Here is a 25760-nt window from a genome sequence, read left to right as displayed (position 1 = left end):
AATTGCTTAACTGAAAGTTCAGGCAAAGAACCAGCATTTATATTCAGATTTATTTTTTTTTAAATTACATAATATAAAATATAATTTTTAAATTTTTTTAAATTTAATTTTTTTAATTATATAATATAATTTTAAATATAAATATTTTAAGTATACATGGTGTTATTCATAACTCTCCTATGAATTACCTATACAAATAATGAAATATCTATTGCACAAAAATTGGGCAGTGTGTAGAGAATTAAAAGCATCTGCATAATTTGATTTCTGCAGTGTACTCTAAATCCTTTATGACAAAGCTGATTTCTTTTAAAAATCAGTTCAAGTTCTTTAGGTAGTAATGTTTTATTGTCTGGAAGTGTTGGACTGCTTAGTTTCAATGGAGAAAAACAGTATTGTGATGGAAATGCTGACTCTGCCAGTACAGGAATGTCAGAGTATTTCATTTTGACTTTTCTTGCTGGACATACTTAACACCGCTAAGGATAAAATTACTTTTTAATTTACAACTTATCTCTCTGCACTTTCTGTAGTGGTCAGAGTTCCCTATTATAATTTCTCCCTAAGGCTATATCTTAAAGTTTCACTTCAGCTGCCATTTTAAATTAACTTTAAGACTGTGCAGAAAGGAAAACCTCTCTATTCCTCAGTGACTCTCAAAAAACACAAGTTCCAGCAGGATTATGCATTAGAGAGAACCTTGAACTGTTTTTCTTAAGACCCTTGTGCTTACTTAGTCAGTGTACTGTTCAACTCTGTTTATATTTTGTTCAGGGTCATTAAAATCCCAGACACACGTGCTCCTATGTATTTCCATGCATGGAGGATTGTGAGGGCATAAAGAAAAGAGGAGTGAATAGAAAGCATATTGTGTGGCTTGCTACTTGATGTTAGCGTGCATGAACTGCTGCTCACCTGGCATCTGACTGTCCCTTTTTGTTTGCTGTTCTGGTTTTGCCTCAGTGTAGCCAGCAGAAAAGCAAAGAGGGTATGAAGCATGAAAAATGAGTACCTAATCATTGTTCCTCTGCTACCAAAATATTTCTGCCTTGTCCTTCCTTGTTGACTTTCCAGTCTAGTGATTGTTTCACTGTCTGCATTAAATATTTAATTGCTATCATTTCAATGTACAGGAGATACAATATAGTTGTAAACTAAGCATAGTTGAAAAAAAGAAAGGCAAAGAGTGGAAATACACACAAGAAGAGAAATGGTGGAAAGAGAATGAAGAAGAAAGTAAGTAAAGACCAGAAAAATCAAGTGTAATTTGAAATTTGGCAATATGCAGAATGACTAATAAATTTGATTTCAGTTATATAAAATGTATGTTCCCTTTTGTTTTTTGTTTTTTTTTAAATTGGTCAGCTGTTATCTGACATCTTGCAGTAGTTTCTGTTCTTTTTCAAGGGGACAGTTCTTTACAAATTGACATGAATGGTAGCATGGCCTGCAGGAATGTACCCACGGTGCAAGCTGGAAGTCTTGTTCTGTGGACTGATATGTCCACATATCTGAAAACCCTTTTGGTGATGTCTCTGCCTGTTTTGTTTCTGTTTGCACACTTAATGCAAAACTGAGAACCTGCAACAAAGGGATAAGGAAATGGGTTGATATTTTTACACTTGGTATCCAGAAGTTGTGAAAGAGGTGTCTTTTAAAAACAATGGTCTCTATATAAAGCGTCTGCTGTGCGTTTGTTCCTTCGTGTTATTTTCACTGTCTCTTGGGTTGGGTTTGGTTTGCGGTGTTTTAACTCTCCAGAAATATTGTTGCCTTCTTGCAGCTAGAAAGTAATCCTCTTATCCCCAAGAGGATCAGTAGGCTGGAATAGACTGGACATGAATTAATGCTGCCCTAGTTAGCATAAAACTGGAATTTTCTTGTAAGACTTGCTTTGTGGCTATTTTTCTGCGTCTAGCCATGAGTCCGGGTTTCTTTGGCTCAGTTTCCCTTTGATAGTGATTTGTTGCTTGCTTTAGTATCCATCTGCAGAAAGAGGGAGTGCTTCAAAGATTTATCTCTGAATCTTTTTCAGTCCTTAGAAGCAGAAGATTCTCTTCTGTGTGTATATATATATATATATATATATATATATATATATAATGTATTTAAAAGATGAAAAAGTAGAATTCAATCTGTATTTGGGAAAAAAATGCTTCACTTATTTTTATTTGATGGCCCTTTTTTGAATTCAAGAACTGTCTTGAACTCAACTGGCAAGTTATTGCTGAATATGTATTGAAATTGCATATTTTCTTATTTACCTAATTTTGATGTAATCACCAGAAGAAATTAATGACAAGTAATCATCCTCTTCTATCAACACGTACACAGAAAAAAAATACATTAGAATAGGAAAGAGAGTACAACTAAGCCTCTTCCAGTGTTCGTCATTTCAAATACCTGTGCTCTTGCCAATTGTGAAGGTGAATTCTTCTTTCCACAATGAACAGTGGAGTCCCACACCAGGTGTGTTTCCCATGCATCAAACATTGCCTTAATGATAGCTGAGGTAATTTGGTATTGAATTGCTTACTTATGTGCTTTCCTCTGGGGCAGATAGTGTCTGATGTAGCGGGTCAGGACTCGTTTTCAGCATGACACTGATGTGATACAACAAGTCTTAATCTCAGCTAGTGCTGACGAATAGCTCCCACTACTTGAGACTGACCATGTGTATGCACAAATCAATGGAAAATGTAGAACTTGTCCTTCTAAGAAAACAGTTTACTTATTAAATGTTACCTGACAAAAATATATAAAGTGATTTTTTTTTTTATTTTACTTCAGATTCTTATGCTTATGATGATTTCTTATTCATTTTGTGAACATGGAATTTAGGAAACAATAGAAAGCCATACAGCTTGCATGAAACTAAAACTGGATCTGTCTGAGAAAATAATTAGGCTTGGAGGAGAGGGTTTCCTTTGCAGGATGTTTCTGGAAAGGAAAGAAAAATAGAACAAATGGTTATGTAGGGCCTCATATTACAGGCTCTTGTCTGTGATTGTCTAGAAATTGAATTAACCTCTCTCTTGTGCATATTGTTTAAAATGTAACTTAGGAAAGGCTACACAGAGGTTAGGACTCTGAAGGGCTAATAATCAGAAATAGTAGCAGAGGTCCTCACACTGGTAGAAGGGGACAACTTGTGACAAAAGGAGGGGAAGAGAGGGAAGAGAAATGTTAATTTTGGCAGTAGAGCTGACAGAATAGATTTGTCTCCAAGGCAAATATGTTGTAAAAGTAGGCCAAAGGGGTCTGCTGAGTAAACAAATGGAAGTTTGTTAGTTCTTTCCAAAAATTATACTTTATGTGTGCACTATCTAGGCAACAGAAGACAGAAAAGGAACTTAGTATTATTTTAATTACTGAAGACAATTGCATATAGCTTTAATGCCACTACCAACTGATGCTTTTGCTTTCAGGAATAAAACATCTATTGTTCATAAACACAGAGAGCTTGCCCACAATTATGATGTTATTAAGGGGACTTGTGTTCTGGTAGGTTTCTTAACTCTGCATTCTGAAGCAAGCATGACATTCCAAATTTTACAATGTAATATTTTTAGAAGGATGTTTTAATACACTTTATGTTAATTGCATAAAGTTTGTAATTAAAAAGAACAATAAAAGTGAGGCAGTTCAATTTTAAAAGATTCCTCACTGATTGCTGTTTTATAGTATCTGTCATCCTGCAGTGCTGTGTGCTTTTCCTAAATAGGTAGAGAGAGTTCTGTAACTCCTTGGGGTTATTTAGGTTTTTGGGGGTAATGGGAAGTCATCTGATAGAGGGGAAAAAAAGTTTTAATTCTGAGATATTACTGGGATATAGCTGCAAAAATTGTCTCATCAACATGTACAAATTAAAGGAAAAATACCAAATTTTTGTGGCAAATTTAAAGTATTTAAAAATTATTTCTAAAAATTTGGTCTTCTTTTACTTTGCATTGACTATCCATAAATTTCTGAGGTTATATTTTTTAATTTAAAAAAAAACATACTGGAGAAGAAAACTAAAAGTTGGAGGGGGAAGATCCCTTTTTAGGCTTTTTAGTTAGCAACTAGTCAATAGTTGCTTATTTTGTCCTTATTCTCATTAGAGCAAGATTTTAATTTTGGAGTGGCAGAGGAAGAAGGAAAGGAGGGAAGGGAGAGGACAAGGAAAAACACAGATTAGTATTATGGGGTGAGAAGAAGGGAAGAAAGAGTGGTAAAGATCAGAGTGGATTTGCAGAACTGGAATGAGAATAACAGCCCTGGCAAGGCTTGGCAAAATTTGTTTTCAGGATATAGGGACAATTTGAGAGCAGAAGGATGGTTGCTCCTGAGTGATTTTCCTTTAATGACTCTCCAGCCTGCTTCCCCTCCCTGCAAAAATGCACAGCAGACACTATAAACCAAGAATTACCTACTTCTCATACTTGCTGGGCTGCCAGAGATAGAGATAAATCAGGGCATAGCCTAGGGCAATAGGACTACCTGAGATGAGGGCATCAAACAGAAAAAAGGTGGGAACAGGTACTTTGATCACAGCAGTATGGGCTGAGAACATAGAGCATTTTACACTGACAAATGCTTGATTGACCTGATGTAAACAAAATTATGCTGTGCTTTTACCTACTTGTAAGTCACCCTAGATAAGTGTCTGTTTTGTCTGTACCTAAATCCAGCACTTTTGTTGGGGCATACCTTTTTGGTACTGGAAGATGTAATACTTACATATTTAAAAATCCAGGCCTAGGAAAGCAGTTTGAGTTCTTGATCTAAAGCAAGAGTAAACCTACTTAAAGCTTACCAATATGGAAACTGTGTCATGGAATTATGTTATGTTGAGTGGACAAGATGGACAAAAATCCTAGAATCACAGAATGGGTCAAGTTGGAAGGGACCACAGTGGGTTATCTGGCCCAGCCTCCCTGTTCAAGCAGAGCACACAGCACAGGATTGCATCCAGACAGTTCTTGAGTAACTCCAAAGTGGGAGACTCCACACCCTCTCTATGCAATCTCTTCTAGTCACCTGCACAGTAAAGAAATTCTTGCTAATATTCTGGTGGAACTTCTGTGAATCACTTGCCTGTTGTCTCTTGTCCTATTGCTTGACACAACTGAGCAAAACCTGGATCCATCCTTTTGATACCCTCCCTTCAGATACTGATATACGTTCATGAGGTCTTGTCTCAACTGTCTCTTCTCAAGGCTGAACAGGCCCAGCTCCTACTCTTGTATGAGAGATGCTCCAGTCCCTTAAGTATCTCTATTGCCCTCTCAACAGGAGCTCCAGAAGCTCCATGTCTTTTAAAAGTGTGGGATCACCTTGACCTGCTGGAGTGCTCTTCCTAATGCATCTCGGGTCACCATTGGCCTCTTGGCCACAAGGACACTGCTGGCTCAGGGACAGCTTGGTGTCCACCGGGACCCCCAGGTCCTTCTTCCACAAGCTGCTTTCCTGCAGGTCAGCCTCCAGCCTGAACTGATGTCTGGGGTTTTTCCTTCCCAGGTGCAGGACCCTGCAGTTGCATCTGTTGAATTTCAGCTGGTTCCAACCTGCCACAGTCCCTCTGAAGGGCTGCACAGTCCTCTGGGGTATTGGGTACCAGCTTTGTGTAATCAGTGAACCTGCTGAGGAGGCACCTTCTCATCCAGCCAAGCCGTTGATGAATAATACTAGGCCAAATATCAGCCCTTAGGGGATACCACTAGTGACAGGCCTCTAGCTAGATTCTGTGCCACTGATTACAGATATTTTATGTGCAGAATCAATGGGGTTTAGGTAGATGAGAGTGATAAATTATATCAAAGTGGATTAGACTGTGGTCAAAACAAGCCAATGCACAAATTATGAAGAAGAAACACGTTTACCAAAACCTGGACAGGAGATAGTTTTAAGATGTAGATGTGCTGTGTACAATTTTCTTAGTATTCAGAAATGTCTCCCTACCTTTTAAACAAAGTTTATTCTAGCAAGTTATTTCTTTGTGAAATACTTTCTTTGTTAAACGCTTCAAAGCATCCTTTGCTGATTTCAGTAGCAATTTAGATTTTTGCAGCTGAGTGTAATGTCTTCTTGTGTGCGATGAGCCTGAACCAATCCTTTATATTCTTTTTTTGTTTGTCTTTCTAATGTGTGTGGGCTGCAGATGGTTCTGTGAAGGAAAAGAACTCCAGAATTCCCCTGACATTCAGATCCATTCTGAAAGTGGAGGACTTCATTCACTAATTATAGTAGAAGCCTTTGAAGACGACACTGGGCGCTATACTTGTCTGGCTTCAAATTCTTTTGGTTCAGATAGCACATCAGCTGAAATATTCATTGAAGGTAAGAGATAAAATAATAAAATACTTGATGCATATAAGAAAAGATAGCTAAGCTGAAGATTACTTTTGGTTCTTTATCTTAACATTACATTCAACATGGTGTTCCTCTGCTTTTCTTTAACACAACGCATTTTTAATTTCACATCATATTAATTCAGATATTCCAAGGAATGTATCAGGAATTACTGAGTAGATTGCTATTTATTTAGGGTAGAAAAAAAAAAGAATAAAATAGAAGGAATATCGTTAACTTTTAAGCAGTACCTCTGTAAATCACTAGTTAAAGATTTGATCAGTTTTGAGCTGCCCCTCTGTGCAAAATTATGTGGCTGCCCCAAATGAGTCTTCTTTAGTCATGTGTAAATGTACTATAATCCATTATCTTTGGTATACTGATTTTAAGTCAGATTAAAGTCAGTCATAATGATTTTGTCCAGAAACAACTGCTCATTATTGTCAAAATGTTTCCTGACTGCAAAATTAGTCATAACTCAAGTATTGTTTTCTCTGAGAAAAGTTAATATTAACCATTATTGAGCAAAAATAAATGCTAAATTGAAACAAATTTTAACAAAAAAGTGTGAATGATAAATTATTGCCAAAAATAATGACCAATGAGCAAAATTATTAAGTTATTTTTAGCAGAGAATTATATTTCAGGCAAGATTATCATAACATACTGATTTTTATTTAATTCATACATCTCCAAAAAAATTGGGTACTATATGTTCTTTTACTAGTTTTGTAACTCATTAAAATTAATTTAAATGATCACTTGAAAGCATAAAATAAATTAACATAAAAAATAGTCATGAGAAATCTGAATAATGACACATCAAAATTATTAAACTTTTCACTTTTAATTAGCTAATCATAACAAATGTACCTTTATAGGATTTCTTTCATTATGTTCTTTATTCTCAGAAATTTTTAATGCCCCTTTGGGATATAATAGCAAAATTTCCAAGACTTTTCTGAATCTTAGAGATTCTAATAAGGGTTTTCTTTACAGAAGTAATCATGATTTCAGAAATACTCGGGTATAGTACAAATATATATTGCTGTGTGAAGTTAGAAGGAGAGAAGCAACAGTAAAAGATGAAACAACTAGGTAGAGAGATGCTGTGAATAAAACCATTATTTCTTTGACATCTGCCAGTCTTGCTATATAGAAGTCCTGTCTTGAAGTTTTATAATGTTACTTTGAAAGAGAGAGACTTGTCCAAGGCATTAGGCTCCTCCCCTGTCATTTTTAAGGAAAGCAGATTGACACACAAGCATTGCTTTGTACATTAATAGACTTGATACCGATGCGTCATACTGTCTTTTGTGCAGCAGGCCCAGCCATGCAAGACCTGGTTGTTCTGTTTTCTTAAGAAATCCTTTCATGTAGACCCACTTTGATGACTGGACATGTACTTCTCTCTTCTCATCTGTTCTGTGCTACTTATTGCTTTGACTCTTTATAGCATAAACTTTGTAAATCATTAGGGTACTTGGGTATTTCAGTCTCAGCATTGTTTCATTGGAATCCATCTATGCTAGACTATGCATATTGATTATGAAATGCTTATGGTTTGTATTAAACATACAGCTATCCATATGTATGCACAAATTCCTTGAGGAATAATATGGACTGCATAAATGTCTAGAATAAATGTGTGCAGTATCTGTTGTTAGGAAAAACTAGGACAAAGGGAATAAATGCTTTCATATTTTTTTCTTAAGTTAGCTCAGGGTATTGCCAAACACATACATTATATCAAGACTTCCACTGGCAAGAAATAGCAGTACATAAATGTTATGTGTAGGTTAATGTAAATAGTCTGAAATGTGGATATCATGGGCAGCAAGTTTAGTCTGAAAATGTCTTGGTGTACTGCGTTGCTCTTACTGAAGTTTGAAGATTTGTTATCTATGTATAAGCCATATGTTTGCTTAACCTCCAAATTTAAAATTTAAGTAAATAAAATTATACATTTTCCATAGAGCAATGGTACTCAGCATTTTTATTTTTTTTCTGTCTTGGCCATATTTGTTTCAATATGAAGGGAGACAGCTAGGAGCCCAGGGAGTGCAGTGTGCAATTAAATTGGCATGGTTATGATTTCTGTAACTGTCCAAAGTACATAGTTACAATCTTTATCAGATAAAAAAACTGCTGTATTTTGTTACAGAGAGTTCTCAATTCTTGAAGTGAAATGCAAAATTATCATAGTTTTTTCTTTCAAATTTAAATATTGAATAAATCAATAAAAAGATATGAGATTATTGAAAAAACTTTATTTTCCAGGTGCCAGTTCTACAGATTCAGAGACTGAAAGTTTAATTTTCAAATTAAAATCTGGAGCTATGCCACAGTAAGTGTGTAAAGCGGTACCAATATTGTGTAAATGTTCTTAATATGGGATACTGGAAAATCTTTGGTAGTTTTACAGTCTGGATAAGCATCTGGGGTACACTTGTGTATGTCTTGTGTTTTCCATTTCTGTCATGTGATATAAATGTGTAGTATTATTATTGTAAATTGTATTAATTTGCTTGTTCTGTCAGAGAAGGCTGGCCTTACCCTGGCAACATACTTGTTGATACCAACTTTTCATATTCACAAGTAAGTCAAGTTAACCAGATTTTCATTTGTAGTGGCCCAGTTCTGTGCCTCTAAAGAAATATGTAGGGGACTACAATTAGAGAAACAAAATACATTTTACTTTCATCTTAAATCGGTACTTTCTATTGTGTGAGGAAGAGTAAATTAGCCAAAGGTTGTGTTCTACTCAAGCTTCATCTCTCCATCTTGATCTTCATCATTCATGTTGATCTTTTCAGTTGATAATGACATATTTAAATATGTAGGAAGTACAAGGTGGCTTACGTATTAAAAACTAACACATTCTACTTTTAGATCCTATAAAGCTCTTCCTGGGTTTTTATTTTTCAGGGCACAAAAGAAAACCACTTCTGTTTCCTTGACAATAGGGTCTTCTACACCAAAATCAGGAGTGACCACAGCTGTAATTCAACCCATCTCTGTGCCCAATCAGCAGGTATTTTTAGACACCAGTTTTTAAATTAGTATTTCAGATTTTCTTCCAAGATTTGTCAGAATCTTGACAGAGCTCAAAAGCTCTGTAATTTTGAGGAATTGCGTTGTTAAATTGTAAACTTATATTACTATATTAAGAGTAATGATTTTTAAAAATTAAGTATCCACTGAATGGGACATAAAAGTAAGTATACATATGGATTCTTACATAATGTGTATATTAGACAGAATTTGAACAGCAGACAGATCTGGTGATGATGAAAATTATGGAATTTATCACTTAAGAGTGACTTGTTCAATCCCAAAAGAATGTACTGCAAATGAATGCCTGTAATATTTTTTAGCAAAAGTTTTTAATTTTGTCATTAAATTTAATATTGATTTAATATTAATTAATATTAATATTCCCTTTTAGAGAAAAAGAAATTTTACTATCTAGATGTTAAATATAGAAAATTGTTGTTCATTCATTTGCACTAAGTCTTTAATGCCAGTGTGACTGGCTTAAAATTACATGTAAATCATAAAATACTAACAAAATTAATATATCTGTTAACCTGTACACAATAAATTCTTTCCCCTTTCTTCGGCTAACCTTGATAATCTTTTAGGTCCCTGGATTTATTTATCAGTGCATCAGTGAAGGGATGTAGTAGCAGGAGAAACAAAAATACTTCAGTGCAAAGGATCCACTTGAATGTATTAACAGGAGTCAAATTCTCAAGATACTTTTAGCCAAAGACAATTGGATAAAAAATTCTCATTGGGAGTATAGAAGCCTTCAAAGCTTGCATTTTGATTTCAGAAATATGACAGATGTAAAATAGTGATGTCTCCCAAGAATTATGGTGGAAAGAGAACACCATAAGACTGCACATGTGAGAGTTTGCATTTTTGCATATGTGCAAGGGCAATGTCATTGAAACTAGTATTGTTTCCATTTTATAGCATTGTTGTATTGCTCTGCAGGTTCAAAGCCCTACTTCATACCTGCACCATCTGGATGGACCCAAGCCTATCTATTCTGCACCTATTTTTACAAAGGTACGTTTTATCCATCATGATTTTTTATATCATACTCTTATAGTCTGAAAGAAAATATCAAAATTATGTATCCTAATGCAGGAAAGTTTGATCATGTTCAAATTTTTCAGTATCAATGACTTCCTAAGAAAATAGTTTTCCACTGCAACAATGAATTTCTTATGCATTCTACTAGTGAGATTAAATTATATTCTGTATGAGTTTGTCTTATGCCCATGACTGTTCTCCATTGATAAATCTTCGTAAAATATAGCAAGGTATAAGCGCTAATTACATATAATAGTCTTGACAAAGCCTCATTCACAATAATTTATCTACTCATAAGAACAAATAACACAGGCTTTTTAACTCTGATTTAGAAAAAGAATTGTAAGGTAAAAATCATAGAACTGCTTAGGTTGGAAAAGACCTTTAGGATCGAGCCCACCCATTAACCCAGCATGACCAAGCCCACTGCTAAACCATGTTGGTAAGTGCCACAAAGTGCTACATCTACATGGCTTTTAAATACCTCCATGGATGGTGGCTCAACCACTTCTCTTGGCAGTAAATTAATTTAATTGTAAATTAAATAAGACAGGCTCTACAGAGTAAAAAAGACTCTTTGATTTATAATATTAAGGTATTTATATTAATATTAAGATAGATTACAAAGGTAAAAATAGTGGCTATCATTTGTCAGTTTTGTTACTTAAAATACTGTGTTTCCCTCTCACTGCAGCTCTTCATTAAAGATCTAGACTTTTCCAAATTTTTCACATATGTACAAAGATTTATTACATCCAGAGTACTGTCTCAGAAGCTATCCATACACTAGTTAATATATCCTAATTGTATTTGTGTCATCTAATTTTGATTGGTTTGTTATATATGGCTCATGAAAAGCAGCTCCACTTTCTAGAGCTGAACCCAAAAGCAGCTCAGCCACTGTCTCTGGATTAATTCCGTCAATGTGTAGTTAGTTCCAGAATTTTCATTTCAGTTTGTGGAAGAATAAAAACAGAAAGCTCAAACTGCAGTGATCTGCTTGTGTTGAGGAATTAAATACTTCTGCACTTTTCTTATCTTTGGTCTTTTTAACAATGTATTTGTAAATAACCTATTCATTCATTTATAACTATATAGATGTATTAAATTCAATCATAATGAAAGAAAATCTCTATTGCAAAAAATGTAATGACACAATAAAGTTGAATTACAAAGGGAAGACTATTTTTAAGAATGTAAAGTGCTCCTGGTTTGTTTGAATTGTGATGTTTATATTTCAGGAGCTACAAAATGCCACAGCATCTGAAGGACAAGTCGTGGTATTGGAATGCAGGGTCAGAGGACCACCTCCCATTCATGTTAAGTGGTTTCGACAGGGCATTGAAATTCAAGATTCTCCAGACTTCAGAATTCTCCAAAAAAGTAAGGCAATGTCATGGTTTAACTTTGGCCAGCAGTTGAGGACCACACAGGTCCTCATTCACTCTCCCCTAGTGTGCTGTGGAAATGAATTGAAAAAGTAAGAGTGAGAAAACTCATGGGTTGAGATACAGTTTAATAGGCAAAGCAAAAGTCTCAGAAGCAAAGCAAAGCAATCTTTTCACCCCTTTCAATGGGCAGGCAGGTGTTTCTGAGGAAAGAAAGGTTCTGTTAATCCTAAGTTGCTTGGGAATACAAACGCTCCAACACTGAATGTTACCCCTTCCTCCTTCTTCACCCAGATCTATATGCTGAGCATGATGTCACATGGTACGGAATATCACTTTGATCAGTGCAGTTTGTTTGTCCTGACTGTGTTCCCTCCCAATTCTTTGTGCATCCGCACCCTCCTCACTATCAGCAAGATTCAAGTAGCAGAAAAGTCCTTTATAAAAAAAGTCTCTGTATTACCAACACTATTTTAAGCACAAATTTTAAACACAGCCCAATACCAGCTACTGTGAAGAAAATTAGCTCTATCCCACTTAAAACCAGGACACTGTCCACCCTTTTATTCTGTACCATTTATGTCATGCTCAGGTCCCACACTAGCCAAGAGATCCTCATGAACCACCACTTCTCATCCTTTGGTCTGATACACATTCCCTTAGTCTATCCCCGTAAAATTTCACAAAATCTACTTTGAGTTCAGTTAGTCCATGTCTTTGGGCTCCATCTATTACAAAGGTCCTCAGGACAGGAGAAGTGGTGTGTTGCATGGACTTACTGAGCACCAAAGCCAGCCCAGGCCAGGTCATCACTGCCCTTGCACTGTTTCTTGTGAGGGCTTCTCCTCAATTGTTTCATGTTGTTCCTGGTATCGTAATTCCTATAACATGCAACTCAAATCAACAATTTAAAGGTATTGCCATTATAATCTTCACCTGTGGTCCCATTGGACCCTAGCATTGGGTTTAACATTGGAATTAACTGCTCTTCTTGTTTCTAGCCTGGCTAGCAGCAAGAGATTCTGGCTGTCTTCATCTCAGTCAGTTCCAGATGTACTGAACACCACCCCAAGTGAAAGCCAACTTGGCCTGCTCTCTGCTGCCAAAGAGATTGAAAAAAACACATTAGTGATGCCAGTTGTGGCATCCCACTTGGCTGCCTTTGACTCCAGGTCATATTGAAGTTCTAGCACATCTGGCTCAGCTGCACTCAGCCACAACCAGTTCAGGCAATAATCTGAAATAGCTGCTTTTAATATAGGATGGAAAAAGATTATGAAACTAGTCTGTCAGGATTCAATTTTGGACAGAGTCCTTTCCTCTTCCCATTTCAGTGCTAATGGCTAGAAGTAATAACTGAACTGCTGCTACTGACAAACAATTTAAATCTCGCTGATTTTGAAAGGTGTGCACAGGTTCTCTACTTATTTACAGCTTTTCAGTATAATATGTTTGTTCAGTACACTGATATTTATTAATGCAATCTCTAATGTAATTTTTCTTGTTTGTTTTCCCTCCTTATGATATGATGTGATATGCAGAGCCACGATCTGCAACTGAACCTGGTAAGAATCATATGAAAAACTAATCTCTTGATTCACTAGCTCTTTGAGTTTGTACTGAAGCCATAAATAGAAAAGTGTTTCTGCTGAACATTGGTAAATTGAAACCCCCTTAAAGACAATGCTGCTTTATCACACCTCCCATACTGTACTCTGTCCTTTACATCAATTCCTTTATTAGTTAAACAGTAAATTCCATTTAGAGCAGCAAGGAGAGTAAATGGTTTGCATGCTACTGAGAGAAAAAGGACAAGTCCCACGAAATTCCATTACCCAAATAGTGCTCATAAGAATTACATAACACCCAACCGCTAAGTGCTAGTTTAACCAATCCAGCTTGGCACATGTGATGTGTCTTAAACACCAGTAAACCTGATCCTGAAAAAAAAAGAAAAAAAAAAGCACTGACTGAATTTTTCTAGCCAATTCACAAGATAAAAGTCCTAGATTTCCACAAGTAAAAAGTGTTTTTCCAGCTGCAGGTTTTCTCTGTCTGTTTCACTTTCCCATTATACATCATTATATACTAGGGGAGATTCTTGAATAGTAAGAGGATGCTAAAAGACTGAGAATGTTCTTTAATGTTTCTAAATCAAACATGTAGAAGAGAAGACAGCAATACATTCTTACTTTGCTTTAAGAGGGTGGCCAGTTGTGCTTTAATATTCTTGAATTTAGAGAGAGTTTTAATTATGACACTGAAAAACCCAGAAAAGCTTTCTGTCTAGGATCTGAGTATTTCTGAAGTATCTCTGAACAATGTTAGGAGTGGGGAGATGTTTTAAACTCTGAGGAGTTAAATTGACAAGGCAGGATAGACCCAGCAGCTGAGAGATATTTATAATGTAGCACTGTGACTATGAGGATACAGACTAGGAAAAATGCAGCTTTCCTTCAATTTTTATGGAAATGAGAGGAAGGAAAGAGAGAAAAATATTTTCTTTCTCAGCTATTCACTAATTTTCTCGCTACTTCACAAAATTGTTTTATACCTATTTTGCCTCGTGTCTGTTATACATATAGATTGCACACACACACGTGCACGCTCTATCCTATCAGTTAACACTGTTAATCATGGTGTACAACATCATCAGCTCTAGTATTAGCTGATGCCCTGAATTCTTGTGACAGAATGATTTGATTTGTGGAGGCTTGAAATGTGAGCCGTTTGAAAGAAAGAGTAGTATTGGAAAATCTAATTAACCTCTAATGAGGAATTAAAACATATCCAAGTGCTGCAATGGGCTATTAGTACTTTACAATCATAACACAAACTTTAAGGTTTAAATATTGTAAGTTAGGGTACAAAACAGTTTCAAGAGTGTTTCAATATTATATCAAGTCTTTGGATATGAAAATAAATAAGGGATGATAGGTTTGTGTTGAAAGGGATGATAGGTTTGTGTTGAAATATGTTTAATACTTTATCTTTCTTTGAACATTCTCCTGTAACATGTATTACAGAATAAATCTCCCAGTTGAGCTGTTTTCTTGATATCTTAAAAAGAAAAAACAATCTGATCAATAGGTTGACTTTTTTTCCCCTTCTCAGAGGAACATTTCTCCTGTCAAAGTACCAAAATCTTTTCTAGGTTTAATCGCCCAACATTATGAGAATCATACCTAGTATATCTGGCTTGTTCTTATTAGGAGCTTCTTTCCTGCAAAATCACTTGAACTGTGTTCAAGCTGTCCTTTAACATGATAGATGGTATCTGAAAGGAGTGAAATTTTACGCAGAAGTTTCTAAGAAGTATGAATTTACCACCCAATCTTAGAGTTTTTAATAACCAATTAACTCTTAACTCTTCTGTCAAAACTCAGTCATGAATTAATTTTGCTAATTTTTTTTTTTTACCCTTTCACCCTCTTTAGTAAACCTAATGAATAATGCTAGATGAACTAAATATTTTAGAGCAGGAATGCAGCAGCATCTAGTAGAAAGGAGAAGCACTTTTTTGCTAGAAAGAAAAGGTTTCCTTTGTGTAAATAGCTGAGTACAAGGAAACCATACATTATGCTTCTTGCTAGAAGATTTTTTTTTCCATGAACAACTGATTTTCATATCATTAGTTGTAAGGATTGTATAGCCTCTCTGACAGTTATTGGTGTGGAAGAAGAATGTTGATATTCGTTCACAAAACTATCAATTTGCTTTCATAACTGCTACCTGAAATAGGAAATAGGTGAGATTCTGAGTCCAATGAGATCATCCCTTTGCCAGCCCTCTCACATACCTGCATATCATCATGTTGAAAGTGCTGAATATTCTCCTACCCATTTTTGGCTAGCTTGCAGACCCTGAGAGAAGAAACCTTCTAAAGGGTACCAGGGAATGGATTCTTATATGAAAGGTGCGTTTCTTGAGTCTTCTCAAGTACAGAAAAATTATTTAGTGTTGAGGCATCTCATGTTCTCAAGGGATTTGGCAAGACAAGAATAGGAAGACATCTCAGTTTGGTATCTGTATTGTTACAGTTTTATAGACATAACGGTAGTGAATGCCTAACTTCAGTCTGTCTGGTTTTTTGTTGGACTATTTCTTTTTTCATGCTTGTAATTGTGTTGCAATATATATTTATGAGCACCTTCCTGTGCTTTCTGCCTGTGAAGGAATTTCATTTTGGTATTTTTTTTCTCCCTGGATTCATTGAGCTAAGCACTATACTATCCCTAAAGATTTGTACACTTATCTTTTCCTACTAAGCCCTATTAAACAATACAGTATCTTAAATAATGCGGTGTCTTACACACTACAGAAATTAATGATGGTACATTTACTGGCTTATTTGTGTAGGGATTGACACTGTGCATGAAAAGGGAATGTAAATAAAGTTTGGGAAAAGTGTAAATATTTCCTTTTGGCATAAATAATAAGCAGTGTTTTGTATATTAGTAGTACCACTGGTAATAAGTAACACTGGGTTTTAGAATGTCATGAAGAATCTTCCAATTTGTTCAACAAGAAGCTGGATATGGGTATCAGAAGTGTAATAGATGCAGCACTGGTTTGTGATGTAATTCATGCTCTTAGAAGCCAGACTAAACAATGCCTTCAGAGGAAATTTTTCATGAGCAAACACATAATTGCTATTCAATGCAGATGGTTAATACATATGCAAGATTGATAGGGAAGCATGCGTACCCTAGATGAGTATTCAGAATTTTGAAAGATGGACATGTTTTCTAAAGATTTTTCCAAGTGTAAAACATCCATGAAATTTTACATAAATTGTAAGAAGCTGTAGTGTGATTTTAGTTGGTGGTTGTCAACTAAAGGCCAACCATCAATAAACACTTTATAGAACTCAGTAACATTGGTTGTCCTTTGATAGGTCAGTACTAATGATTTAAAGGAAAAATATTCCATGAACTCACACAGGTAAGAAATTAAGAAGCAAAGAGGGGGTTTTGGCTACTTTTTTTTTTTGTTGCACTCTATCTACTCTAATGTGTTTTGCACTCCTTTTTCTGTCTAGACAGAAATCAGTTTGCATTGCAAATCCCTCCAGACTGCTTTGTGAATTAATAGCTAGTCAGATTACTTAAAGCCAACATCACAGTTTGTCAAATTACCTGTTCTATACTTCTTTCTTGAACATTTTGACTTTATACTGATTGAATCCTTCAAAAACAGGCTGCCGGAGAGTGAAAAATCCCATGGAATCACTTGCCAGCTGTTGATATTTTGACCATTACTCAGCTGTCTGGAGACAGCCACAAACTGTATTGAATTACATTAGAACGATTGTCTAACAGCATGTAAGAAGAAAACTGTATGAAGTAATTTTGCTTAAATTGCCAGGGAATTGCCACATCTACATGATTTTTTTTTCCTAAGCACAATACTGTGTATGTTCACCAAACACATCTCAGAAGATAATCATCACTTCTCTTGGATTGTGCTTTCTTGTTTCCTGTTTAACTGCTCTGTTTCAGTCTCCACTCTAATAAGTAACTCCTTTAGAGATGCCCCTCTATTTCTATATAATGTTTGAAACTGAAGATATATGGCAAATGTTACAGGAATCCTTATTGCTTCCCTGTATCAAGAATATCATCTTTTTGGTAGCTGATGAAATTCAAAGCACAGAAGCTTTGTTAGGTTAGCAGGTATGCCAGATTCTTGCACTTTTTAGTGAAAACAAGAGAACTACGACTAAGGGTTCTTCTTTCCTGCCGAGCAGAAAACAAGGGCTTAGAGAGAGCAATCTTCTATTGAGCCATATCTCAAGAAGCCAGATTAAGAGAAATACTGAAAATGGACTAAAAGTCCCTTTCATTTAAGGTGATCTGATCAATTTACATATTATTGCTTGTCAATTAAATTTTCAGTTGTACTCTGTGCTCCCAAGATGCCCATAGAATTCTGTTCCTGCCAGTGACCTCATCTTAAATCTGACTGCTACAACTATCCTTGCTTGTTGATGCTTCCAAATTCAAAGTAAATATCTGATCTGTTTTGTACTACGTGATTTTTTTAAAAAATACTGTTATTCTTCTCCAATTGTGAACATTTAAAGCTTTTTCGAGTGCAGTAATACTTGCTGCTGTTTTGCTGAATGCATTCATTCCAGCCTTGATGTATGTACCGAATTTAACTTCAAACTAGGTGGCTTAGGCATCTACAGTATCATAATTGACTTAGGGTGAGCTTTAGCATAAACTTTTTCTTGACAGTGATAAATAGATTAATTTCTCCTCAAATCTGAACAATGTTTTAGGGGCTAAAGTCTTTCTTGCCATAGCAGTGTTCCCTTTTATTGTACCAAATCTGGCCAGATAGCAAACATCTTAGTTAAAGATGACATACCATGTAACCTAGGCTCTCCACCTTAACACTGCAATTTATTGCTCAAAATCACATTTGCTGTTGTTGAGGTTTCTTATCAGTCTTTTGTAAAGTGCTTTTTTTATCTTTTGAGATAGCGTCAAGCATAGTTTGTGCATCTTCTAAAAACTTTACTCTGCATTCCTTGAGTGATACCAAGCTTATTAAATAAGCCAGAACTGCTGTCTGACTGGGTAAAGGTGTATGTGATAGTGATCATCATAAACAGGCAAATTGAGTACATTTTTCTGTTACTTTATTGCAAGCTAAGGCATCTACAGTTCTGCTGTACTACCATATATTATGCTACTCTGCATATTCTTCTCTATTTACATGCTTCTCTATTCTCCTTAAATAAAAAATGCACAGATATCTAGATGAGAAGCAAGCTGGTGGACCTATTGCTCTGGGTTAGAGTTAAACACTTGTGGAACATGAGGGAGGATAAGACACAAGGTGTCTACAAGTTGGCAGGATTCTGTTTTGTTGGATTTTTATCAAGAAACCAGAACTGTGACTTCCCACTGTCTCTGTGTATCAGAAAATTTACAGCTTTGAACCTACAGCTATGGAAATTGCTCTGTTCATTGCATCGGAATGATCAGCTACTACCAAAGGACTGTATTTATTTCCCCAACTGTGTGTGCATTACAGTGGAGGAAGCTAATGGTCACATTAGAGATGAAGCTGTAGATATAAGAACTATTCTACTTTTAATGTAATACAGAGAAACATTTTGTAGTAAACACATTACCACTAATAAAATTTGTTAAAATGCAAGTTTTCTCTCTTACCAAAGTTTATTCTTCCTAATGGACTCATGAATCATAAAGGGAAAGAATTGCTCTGTAAAATGTAATCTTTCTTTCTAAATAACTGACAAAACAGTCAAGTACTTGCATGCCTAAGCATTTTACATGTTTCAGTGAACAAAATGCTTTTGTATTCATTTAGTCAAGTGTTAAATATGTTTTAAGGCCCTGAGAACAGCATTTCAGAGCTGCTTTCTGGAACACATTTCTGTGATGAAGTTACTTGTCAGCTGATGATCACCAGGAAGTAGAACAGACATTATTTCCCTCAAATCTTCCAATTCTGCTTAGCACATAGTACCAGAAAGTAAAATAGTTACGTAAGACAGGATGTAAAGGTAGAAAAATACTCAGAACACCGAGTATATCCAGAGTGTGTTATGGAAATCTTGAAAGAACCTTTCTTTTGCCAAATTAGTATTTCATTTCTGTGTTCCACAGTAGTAAGCCTTTTAGCAGGGATCTGGAGGTGCGTGATTCTTGGCTTGGAGGAGGAAAATTGATAAAGAAGATGGCAGCGTGTTGTTCACACATGCTTTTTGCCCATGCTGCCTTTGATTTGTTCTTAGGATTTTCATGTTTTCAGTTTAGGCAGTTTTCTTATGATTGATCACAAACATGTTGCAGTTTGTTCATCTAGTTGAAAAGACTGAATTTTAATCTCTGATTATTGTCATCATTAATTTACTTTAAAAATTTTTTTACAAAGATCACTGCAATCTACCATATATAATTTTACAACATACCTCCTCAGTAAACAAAGCACATCATTGTAGAATCCATTAGAATTCTTTTGTCACTGAAGGGTGAAGATCAGCTCTTATGTGATCATTTTACACGCCTAAAAATCTGGAAGAATGTAACACATTAATTAGTTCTGCTATTTGAAAAATAGGCGTTCTGCTGGTTGCTATGTTTCACAGTGTCTTTGCCATCATTCCGAGAGGAGTTCTCAGCCTGGTGGAGTCATCTTCTTTTGCAGTCCTGAAATAGCAGCTTCCAGCATTCTGCTGTTAAATGAACAGGAAACTAGAATGCTGCCTGTGTAAGATTACATCCCCAGGGTCAGTTCAGTCCAGGAGTACGCACGTGTGGTTAACAATACAGCTTCAACTGCTTATGACACACCAAGGCTCAAAAAAAAGCTGATCTCAGTAGTTCAAAAACTAGCTTGTGTTACCCATTACTTTCCTGATAAGACCTTTCATGAGTCATTAATCTTCATCTGTGTTAGATAAGATCCAACGTGCTACAGTATTACCAGACATGACTCTTGCAGCTACACAGAATGACTGGTTTGTGTTGCCAAAAAAAAGGCATGTTCTGCTGTCTGAAAACCAACTCTGAGCCAAATATTTAGTCAGTCATTCATTTTTAGCCCATTTCCAGTACAGGAAGTTTTTGGATACATTGTAATTTATAATTGGAAAAAATTCATAACTTTTTTGTTAACTGTCTAAATGAGACAGTGGTCTGACATTCCACAGGGAAAAAAAAACAAAACAAAACACTATTTGAACTAAACAAAACACTATTTGAAAATGTTTTCCTTATTTGAACTATAAGAAGTGAAGTTGACCTTACTGAACCTCTTCTACAGAATAATTTTCATATGGAAGTTATTAGATTCTAAAGTGCTTTTCCTCATTTTACAGTATGCTTTTATTAGCTGATTTTGAGATAATATATGGGATTGTGTGTGTGTCCAAAAGGCAAAATGCATTTTTCTTTTTTTTTTTTTTTTAATTAAACTTTGTTATAAAACTTCTCTGCTTTGGTTTTGAGACTAAAAAATCATCATAAACAAAAGAAACTCTGAATTAATTAAGGAGACATGCTATGTAGCATTGTCCAGATATAAAATTGTATCTGTATGTTGTGTAAATAGTAGGATTATTTAAATTGTCTGTACTGAGATAGCTTTAAATAAAACAGTACCATTACAAGCAGAGATAAAAGAAAATTACTTATTTGAAGAAACTGAAAAAAATATGCCTAAACAGTTAAGTGTGCCCATTGTAAATGGATAAAATGGATTTAATAAAAATTACTGTAAGACCCAACCTAATATCCTTTGCACAAGTTTTCTGACAGAAGCCCTGATATAATCAAAGCATGTACCATGGCTTGCTAAAGTAGAATGAACAAATTTAAAACATCTAAAGAGTATGTCTGGCACAGCATTCTGAAGGGTTTTTTGGGATACTGGTTTTTGTTACATTTTTAATGTATCCATTCTCAGTGCTGTGCAGACAGAGACAGATTTCCCATACTCTGCATAAGGGGAATATTTACGCATCTGGAGTTTTTAGTTCTGGTTAGTATATACAGAAGAGCTAATTGGAAGTGGTGATGTTTTCTAGTTTTACTAGGAATGGGATTTTATCTGAATGTTACATTAAATACAGAAAAAGAATTCAGAGAGAGAAAGAAAGAAATTAATCGTGTGACATTTGTACTTACGGTATTATTTAGAGACACAAAAAGAGTTTGCAAAGAATTTTTTCTGGAAACCATTACATTCGTTTGTGTTAATCAGTACTATCCTGCATTAAAAAAACATTGAGTGTATAAAATGATTGCACAGACTTGTAACTGCAAAATTACTGTTCAAGCCAGTTTGGAAAACTTAGCTTGATGAATTTACTTCTTTCAGATGCAAAGTAATTTTCCTTTAAGTCATTTATGTTGGAAGTTCTTGCAGCTGGTGTCCTTTTAACATACAGTGCAAAAAATACTACCTGGTACTTTAAATAGTTGGTGATGCACTTTATTTTTCTGTTTATTTACAGAAGAGATATGTACACTTGTAATAGCAGAAACTTTTCCTGAAGATTCCGGAATTTTCACCTGCACAGCAACAAATGAACATGGTTCAGTAACAAGCAGTGCACAGCTAACTGTCTGCTCAGGTATGTGACAAAGAGAAAGAGGAGCTTTTAGTCTTAGATCTTACATAATTAATTTACCTGTGAAGTTATCAGTCTGTTTTCTTTGTGTAAAATGGCTACTGAAAGACATGGGGTTTGTCAAACTCAGTGCTTTCACATAAAGCAAAATGAATGTTTCTTATGTTAATTTCCTGGTTTAATACTTTTATTAATGTGAAATACATTTTTAAAGTTCTGCCACAGGCCTGAGTATTTAGGGTTCAAGACTAGATAGCAGCAGAGGCAAAATTGAAGAGATGAAATGATGCTACTAAAGGTGGACTTCTGTAAAGTAAAACATTGTGACATGGTATGTTTAGTTTTTTGATATGTTTCCATATATGTTGTCATGGGATGCACAAACCCAGCTGCCATTGCAGACTTGCCATGTATACATGTATTCTTCAGCATTTTAAAATTATTTGTTCCTCGGTGATCCTGAAACTCCAGGAAGAGGAAGTCCTGATTTAGCTGCTGTTGCTCATACTTGCCAACGTTAGTTAGTACCTTAATTCCTGAAATAGATTTAGAGAGATCCACAGGGTTTCTGGTTATGCCTTTTACATGGGGCAAACTCAGAAAATGAATAGCCATCCATGTATCTAATTCAGCATGAATTATCAATAGGAGGACTAGAAAAATACCTTCATAAAACCTGTGATATTTCACCTTTAAAAAACTGAAAATACACCTTGTATTTACCGTGTACTTTGTCTATGACTTGTTGAAGAGACATTCTTTTTGATTTCTTTTAGCCAACTTGGAATGCTCTAGCGATGATTTCCATCGTTTCTCACCACTTCCTCCAGTTGAAATGAGCTCCCTTGAGCTTCCTTCTAAGACACATACAGATACTCACCCAGCAAACAACACTGAGTTGAGACCTGGTGTGATAGACCTTCAACAACAGCTGAATTCATCTGAGGAAAAATCAAATGGCATTCATCCTCTTCATGGAGTAAATGGAATGATTAACAGCAAGCCAAACGGTGATAAATCCATCCCATCTCCAGCTGTCTTGCTTTCACCCACAAAGGAGCCACCACCTGTGCTTGCCAAACCAAAGCTGTGAGTATTTCTGATTGGGTTTTTTTGTTTCCTATAAACTTGACATTTGTTGACAGCAAATTTTTGCCTGAAGCAATTTAGCATTAGACAAATGGACAGTCCTTTGAATGTGCCTGTCCCTTGAACAGTATTCCTGCTGCTGTGATTTATGTGCCAAAGAGCTGAATACAGGAGCCACTTGTTTTCTTTACGTAGTGCTATGTTGAAGTACATTCTCTGTCCCAGTGCCTTTAGAAAGGTTTAAGATAAAGTCACAAATGGAGAAATACTGCGTGGCTCTTGCTCTGTGCCTTTTTTTCCCTAGTCACTGTACCTAAAGATCATAGTGGCCTGAGAGTTTTGGATGCTATTTGTATTTCAGCATTGGTTAGGTCTGTTTTTTCTGCATGTGCTTCAGTATGTGTGGTCAGTGGATAGTCAAGTGTGTAATGTTTTTATTATTTCTTATATTTATGTATAACACATCTTGTTATACTGTCAGCCAGATTACAATAGCTCTCTTATAGCTAAAAATCTGAGAAGGCAAAGCTCTAGGAAAGGAGAGATAAATGAGTGGTAAAAAAGTTACAGTAACATTTTTACCTTTTGTTAATGGTGATACCTTATGCATAAGTGATGTTAAGAATATTTGGAGTGTCATGAACTAAAATGCTACTTTGTTTCATTTGCATCAATAGTTAGAAGGAATTGTAAATTATAAAAATGTGTTTAAGAGGAAGCATGAAACATGGTCTTCAAGCTTAGCAAGATTATTTGCTTTATTCCATGTTTTCACAGGAAACTTGTAAAATATAAAAATGCTGTTATTTTAGCACTCATGTTGAATTTAAACACACAAAAACACATTTGAGGCAGCAACCCAGCAGTATTCCCTTTCTATCTTCACCACTTTTTCTTTCAGTTGCTCTTTGTCATTCTAAGCAGTCTCTGGCAGCTGTAGAAGGGAAAGAGGAGTGGAAGAATTAGAAAGACAGAGTAGTGAAATAACAGTATATATGGTGGTGGTTGCATGTATGGGAGGGAGGTTGGTGTGAATGGCAACTTGCAGATGATACATGATATGGAGTAAGCCAGCTGGTCCTGTACCCAGCATATCTGTTGCAAGACCCACTCATGAAGAAAGGAGACAGTGGCTCCAGCAGAGCCATAAAAAAGAAATTGCACCCCAGAGCTTTCTTTCCCAGTAGTAAGGTGGCCTGAGATAAGGGAAAGAATGTAGTTTGAAAGATTTCTTTTGTTCAGTTGTTGTCAATGTTCACTGCTGTGCATGCAAAATTTATTTTGTTTTTAAACACAGAGTCAACGTAAAATACAGTAATGTGAAAGAGATGCTATTACAAAAGTCCTTTCAGTTGCTGATGTCCAAATTGATGACCTTGGAATCCCTAGTGTAATTACACTTGATTCCTATATTTTGTGATTAACTACACTTGATGCGTAAGACACTGATCTTGATTGCAGTCAAGATACATGTTTTATTTGGCCAAAGGCAGTGTTAGTCTGTGCTGCTGTCAGAAATTGAAATCTTGCCTTCTCCTCAGCCAAGTATTTTGCTCTCAAGCACACTGATAGCATAAGGAAGGGAGAGAGTGCCAACAAGAGGAGAAGAAGAAATGTCTGACTGCAGAGATTTGAAATCAAGTTTTGGCATTTGGAAAACTGCTTCCCTAGTAAAAGTTAACAAAATAATGACATTAAAATTAGCTGAGTAATAAAGTAGCTCTCTCAACCATGAGAATGATCTCTCTTGAAAAGAATTAATCTATGGAATTGTATCTGTCCATAGAGAATTAGTTGATAAAATCAGTACGTGCTAGCAGTCAATAAGGGCAAACACACTTATTATAACCTTTTTTGAAAGCTATTTAAATTTTGAAATTGTTAACTATGGACAGAGCCTTAAGTTTCTGAAAATCATTAATATGTTTATTTTTCAGGAAGACTGGTTTTAAATTTCAAAAATAACCTTTTGTTTTCAAATTTATTTTAAATTAAACATTACTTAACAGGTTTATCTGTGAACTCTGAAAACAGTTTCTTCAGCCAACATTGAAAGTAATGCAAAGGATTTGGGAATGATAGGCTGGTTTTTGTTTTGTGTTTTTATTATTACTTTTAATTTAACAAGGAGCGACTGAATACCTTCTTGAAGTATGAAATACATTTGCATTTTGGCAATGTAGCTGTAACATACACCTATAAATAATGATTTATCACAGTTCAATCTAATGCAAGAGCAGACATGCTACAGAGAGTTACTGTAGTTGTTTTCAGGCTTGAAGAGTGTTTTTAAAGTCCTAGAGAACATTCAGGTTTTGATTACAGACACTTCAATAATCCTTAAGGCATCATTAGTTGTTGCTTCAGTCTGGTGCTAAGAATATTTAAGAGTTTAATATGACAATATAAAAAAAAATGTGGGAAAAATGTATATAGAATTAATTGGGGAAGTAATTAACACCAGATATTTTGCTAATATGAAATCTAGAAGACAATTCTAAATATGGTTAAAAGGCATGATATTTTGTTGTGGTTTTTTTGCAACATGCATTTCTGTAGAGTGGAAGGACTGTTGAACTGAGACAGAAAAAATTCTGTGGTTCTGATGTCTGCTGCAGTGACCAGTTTGAGGAGGTTGAACTATTCCCGTGCCTTGGACTTTTTCAGTCTATAATGCTGTAATGCACAGTTGAGGTTTCAGAAGATCCCTACTGATGTATGTTATCTTAAGA

General features: G+C 35.4%; 1 protein-coding gene and 1 long non-coding RNA gene across 9 annotated transcripts in view; both read left to right on the top strand.

Moving 5' to 3' along the window:
* The window catches only part of PALLD (palladin, cytoskeletal associated protein), a 186345-nt gene that overhangs the window by 58848 nt on the left and 101737 nt on the right, over positions 1–25760 (top strand). For 7 of the 8 annotated variants that reach the window (XM_086890292.1, XM_086890294.1, XM_086890293.1 and 4 more), the window contains 8 exons: positions 6143–6321; positions 8614–8680; positions 9262–9367; positions 10336–10410; positions 11679–11820; positions 13367–13390; positions 21823–21942; positions 22716–23028. In XM_086890292.1, coding sequence (XP_086746418.1) covers positions 6143–6321; positions 8614–8680; positions 9262–9367; positions 10336–10410; positions 11679–11820; positions 13367–13390; positions 21823–21942; positions 22716–23028 — 1026 coding nt within the window. Of the gene's footprint in view, positions 1–6142; positions 6322–8613; positions 8681–9261; positions 9368–10335; positions 10411–11678; positions 11821–13366; positions 13391–21822; positions 21943–22177; positions 22271–22715; positions 23029–25760 lie in introns of those variants that run through there. The other variant, XM_086890298.1, reaches the window with a different exon arrangement.
* LOC147653050 (uncharacterized) lies at positions 16723–18998 on the top strand. The gene is made up of 2 exons (XR_015287193.1): positions 16723–16769; positions 17025–18998. It is a non-coding gene; the product is annotated as an uncharacterized LOC147653050 (long non-coding RNA).

This window comes from Cyanistes caeruleus, chromosome 5 (genome assembly GCF_971803275.1).
Source record: "Cyanistes caeruleus chromosome 5, bCyaCae1.hap1.1, whole genome shotgun sequence".
Classification (NCBI taxonomy): domain Eukaryota; kingdom Metazoa; phylum Chordata; class Aves; order Passeriformes; family Paridae; genus Cyanistes; species Cyanistes caeruleus.
Note: the sequence above shows the minus strand (reverse complement) of the source record. Positions and strands in the feature narration are given on the sequence as shown.